Raw genomic sequence first — 4,971 nt, 5'->3', positions numbered from 1 at the left:
TATATATATATATATATATAAAAACTACTGGTTGGCTACTGGAAGAAAGAATATTCCAGGAAACTGTGGGCTAATTTAATTGAAGCAGCCAAGAATAAAAACTCATCTCGAACCGTGCCTTCACAGCAACTCCCCCCCCCCTAACCCTAACCCTAACCCCTGACAAGTGGACCTTTACAGAAATGTATGAATATCCTACACGCTCCCCCTCCCGCATTAACAACAGGAGAAATGACCAACTGGCCCCCAGTATTGGCTGAAGAAGTCAAAGCGTACATCAGCCAGCTAAAGAATGCCAAAGCTCCAGGCTTTGACAGAATTACCCCAGAACTACTCAAAGCAAATAAGGGCTGGTGGGCAACCTTTCTAGCCTCCTTATTCACCCTACATCGATGAAACTGACCCTATCCCCAAAGATCGGGGCATGGCCACAGTAGTCCCTTTTTATAAGAAAGGAAAGAAAGAGGACCCGTCAAATTATAGACCAATTAGTTTATTAAGTATCGTAAGTAAGCTTTATGCAAAACATTTACTGGAAAAATGTTCAGTTTGGTTACAACAGGAGGGTATCATTGTAGAAGAACAAGCAGGCTTCAGAGCGGGTAGGTCAACGTTAGACCACTGCTTCACGTTGCAACATCTTGTGGAGAAATACAACACCGGAGGCCCAACATCACTCTATGCAACATTTGTAGATTTAAAGGCAGCTTTTGACACAGTCTCCAGAACTAAACTATGGCAAAAGTTAGAAGCCTCCTTCATCGATAGACATTGGCTGTTTCTCATTTGGGCTAGTCATGAGCAAACTATCCTCAGAGTAAGATGCAGCCGAAACAGGCCTCTGACTGATCCCATCCAAGCATACAAGGGTGTTAGGCAGGTATGCCTGCTAGCGCCATTGCTGTTTATATTCTACATCAACAACCTTGTAAATTTTATGAAGTACCCAGATCTCCACCCTCCCAAAGTAGTACATTGGCACATTCACATATTATTATACTCAGATGACGCAGTATTACTTTCTAGCACCCCCCCAGGATTGAAACAAGCCTTAAAAACTCTCCCTTTACTGTGATAAAGAACAACTTACTACCAATTATGATAAAACTAAGATTCTGGCCTTTGGGAAAAACCCAAAGACCAGACGCTGGGTCTTGCAGGGGAATCAATTAGAACAAGTTACCAGCTTCAAATATCTGGGCGTAGTCTTTCAAGCCTCTGGTTCCAGAGCAGCCCCTAGCAGCTAAGTTGCAGACATAGGAGAGAAAACCGCAAATAGCATTTGAAATTTCATCAATCCCGAGGGAGCCATTGGCCCAACTATTACATGGAACATTCCTTGGACCATCATCTTCTTCTTTCTCTCCACTTGAGAGAGTACAATGTGGATTCCTGAGAGCTGTTCTACAGGTGCCCAAATGTGTGTCGAACACCCGGGCTTAGACTTGAGACAGGAATGTTAAGGGTTGAGGCTAGAATATGCATCCCATCAATCTTTAAATGGCTGGCAGGAAATACAAACCCACATGGCCTGTTTTCATTAATGCTGTAAGACCAATTTCAATCCAGTTGGCAAAAGGAGGTTTTGAAATCTATTGAAACACTAGGCTTATCTCTCTAAGCCCTCTTGGATCTTGGAATAGATCAGGCAAAATCACTCATGAAGCAAAGAGTGAAAGACATTAAGCAAATACTAAAAGACAAATGGACATCTCAAGATCCCCAGAGTTTATTTCACCAGAAAAAAACAGATACATTGCAGCCCCAGCCAATGCTCCCTCTAAGCTGTGGAGCCTTATGAGCAAAAATTCTACTTTGTGAGCTACTGGCATTAAAGTCGTGAGTGAGCCATTTGGCTGCTGCATAAGTTAGTGTGCTCTGAAGCCATCCTTCCTGAGCTAAGAGAAAAACTCTGTGAGCTAGAGGCTAAAAAACTGTGAGCTAGCTCACACTAACCCAGCTTAGAGGGAACACTGGCCCCAGCTGTTCATTTATATTTTCTGTAATCTAGCAACACTAGAAGGGCATTCACACTGGCCAGAAGTTCGACTTTGCCTTCGGCAGTGTTGGAACGGAGGTTTAAAGCAATCCCTTACTCCTTAAGGCCCTGTTCTTGCTCCATGGGTGAAACTGACTCTATAGAACATATTTTTAAAACTGTCTTAACTATATAAAGGTCCGATCGGAAAGTATTAGCCCACTGCTAGAAAGATTTCCCAGGAGATCAAATAAAACCATGCTTGGTTATCTCCTGTCTGATAGAAACCACCAGACTACTCGTCAGGTGGCTAAATTCTGTGCTCAGGTTTACAAGCATCGAAAATCCCATATGGCAGCATGACTTTGTAGTTATCTGGTATGATTCTGTATGTTTCTAAGACTTAATTCTATCTTTTTTATCATTTAAAAATTTTTTTTAATCCAACTGTATTGCTGGTTGCTGGCTGTTGTAATAAAGCGACTGACTGGAGCTCCAGCAAGCCGCTTCTGACTTACGTTTTTTGGAATGAAGGCCCTCCAGAAGGCCCTCTCGTTGCCAGCCTGGCTCAGGTGATGCAGACGGACGGCCTTTGTGGCCTCCTTGACGGAGTCCCCCCATCTCCAGCTGGGTCTTCCACTTTTCCTGCTGCCCCCAACTTTTCCTAGCACGACAGTCTTTTCCGGTGACTCTTGTCTCCTCCTAATGCGACCGAAATACGACAGCATGTAGTCATTTGATCAAGAAGCCACATATTTGTCTTTGTGGCGGTCCTCAGTATCCATAAAACTCCCCCTCCAGCACTCTGCATCTCAAAGGAATCCACTTTCTCCCTGTCAGGTTTCTTCACGGCCCAACTTTCACACCCGACCACAGGAGTGGGGAATAACTACGGCTTGATCTTGGTTGCCAGAGACACATCCTGACACTTGAGGGTCTTTTCCAGCTCCATCCTTCATGGCTTCCCTCCCCAGTCTCCATCCCCTTCTGACTTTTGGGTTGCAGTCTCCCTTCTGACTGGTGATGGGGCCAGTGTTCCCTTCAGGGTGAGTTAGTGTGAGCTAGCTCACAGTTTTTTAGCCTCCAGCTCACACATTTTTGTCTTAGCTCAGGAAGGGATGGCTCCAGAGCAAACTAATTGATGCAGTAGCCAAATCGCTCACTCACAACTTTAATGCCAGGAGCTCCCAAAGTAGAATTTTTGCTCACAAGATTCCACAGCTTAGAGGGAACATTGGATGGGGCCAAGGAATAGAAAATCTTGAACAATTCCCATTTCTTCATCATTAATCTTCAAGTTGTCTAATTCTCTAGTCTAATTCTCCATTAGAAGAGTAGGTTTTTATACCCTGCTTGTTTCTCCCTTAAAGAGTCTGAAAGTGGCTTACAATCACACCCCGTCCTCTCCCCACAACAGGCACCCCTTGTGAGGGGGGGGGGTTGAGAGTTCCAAGAGAACAGTGACAGGCCCAAGGTCACCCAGTAGGCGTCATGTCAAGGATTGGGGAATCAAACCCAGTTCTCCAGATTAGAAGAAGAGGAGATTGGATTTATACCTCGCCCTTCACTACCCGGGGGAGTCTCAGAGTAGTTTACAATCTCCTTTCCCTTCCCCACAACAGGCACCCTCTGAGGTAGGGTGGGGCTGAGGGAGTTCATTTGAGAACTGCTCATGAGAGAACAGCTCTGAAATAACTTGTAACTGAGCTAAGGTCACACCAGCAGCTGTATGTGGAGGAGTGAGGAATCAAACCCGGTTCTCTCAGATTAGAGTCTGCTGCTCTTAACCCCTACAGCCGCTTGGTGTTCAGCTCTAATCCTGCTTTAGCACTTTCGACTTTACCCTTCATCAGTAGCTGTTTCGAGTCTTTGCTCTTTTCTGCCAGTAGTGCGGTTTCATCTGCATTATCTCGGGTTGTTAATGTTCCTTCCACCAGTTTTCACTCCACCTTCATCTAATTCTAATCCAGCTCTCTTTATGATCTGTTCTGCATACAGATTGAACAGACGGGGAGATGAAATGTACCCTTGTCTGACACCTTTGCCAATCAGAAGTCATTCCATTTTCTCCACATTCTGTCCTAACAGCAGCCTCTTGTCTGGAGTACAGGCTGAACATTAAGACAATCAGATGTTGCGGCACACCCATTTCTTTTAAAACCAAACACAGCTTTTCAGAATCCACATGGCCAACGGCTAACCCTATGAAACACAATCTGATTTTCTTCTGACCTATCCCAAGAGGAAACACCACCTGGAACACTAAGGTATGATGTTGGTCGGTGCACCTTAAAGCATCTGAGGCTAGATGAGAACCCATTAAATCATTCGCTAACACAGTGGGCAAGTTGCAAAATATCAAGAAGCTGACTAACAGTAACGCTACCCTAACTGGTCAGACCACTTGCCTGCAATGGTATATTGTAGGGGGGGGGGGGGGGGGGGGTGGGTTGGGGTTTCAAGCCATCACAAAGCTCAATGCAGGTTTTGGGTTTCCTCCCCCCATCTCAGTTCGCAAACCCTTTTCTAGGCCGACCGATACTCACTCTGACAGTCGGGTAGGTCTTGTGGCCTTTCTCGCTAGATGCTCCTGGCAGCCCACCGTGCGAGGGGCCTTCGCAGCCGTATCGGAACCGGAAGCCTCGCTGTGGACAGGGGGGGGGGGAGAAAATCAGACAAACAAATCCCACTGGAGGGTCCAACACAGCTGCACCCAAACCCACCTCTGACAGAATACGGCTGGGACACCCAGCTCGCCACAAAGCATGAGCTCCATACCTGCTTCGGCTGCTCTATTATAGTGAGAAACGGACCTTCAACTGCGGATTTAACAGAGAAAAAAGATGATATGAGATTCCGATTGAGGACAGATTTTCCACATGCGATCCCGGTTCAGTGAAAATGGCGCCTCCCCCCATCTTTGTGGAGTCCTGCAGGCCCCCCCCCCCGGGCTCACCCTCCCCCCCCCCCCGGGCCCAAAAGGGGTCTTTCGG

The 4,971-nt window shown here is 46.3% G+C and overlaps 1 protein-coding gene across 1 annotated transcript in view; it reads right to left on the bottom strand.

Moving 5' to 3' along the window:
• The window catches only part of NFKB2 (nuclear factor of kappa light polypeptide gene enhancer in B-cells 2 (p49/p100)), a 42,649-nt gene that overhangs the window by 30,664 nt on the left and 7,014 nt on the right, over positions 1–4,971 (bottom strand). The window contains exons 2-3 of the mRNA XM_015412193.1: positions 4,757–4,797; positions 4,525–4,623 (exon numbers count right to left, since the gene is read on the bottom strand). Of these exons, the coding sequence (XP_015267679.1) occupies positions 4,525–4,623; positions 4,757–4,797 (140 nt within the window). The remainder of the gene's footprint in view (positions 1–4,524; positions 4,624–4,756; positions 4,798–4,971) is intronic.

The sequence above is a fragment of the Gekko japonicus genome, unplaced genomic scaffold (genome assembly GCF_001447785.1).
Source record: "Gekko japonicus isolate JY-2015 unplaced genomic scaffold, Gekko_japonicus_V1.1 scaffold2413, whole genome shotgun sequence".
In the NCBI taxonomy this organism is placed as follows: domain Eukaryota; kingdom Metazoa; phylum Chordata; class Lepidosauria; order Squamata; family Gekkonidae; genus Gekko; species Gekko japonicus.
This window is presented reverse-complemented; position numbering and strand designations above follow the sequence as displayed.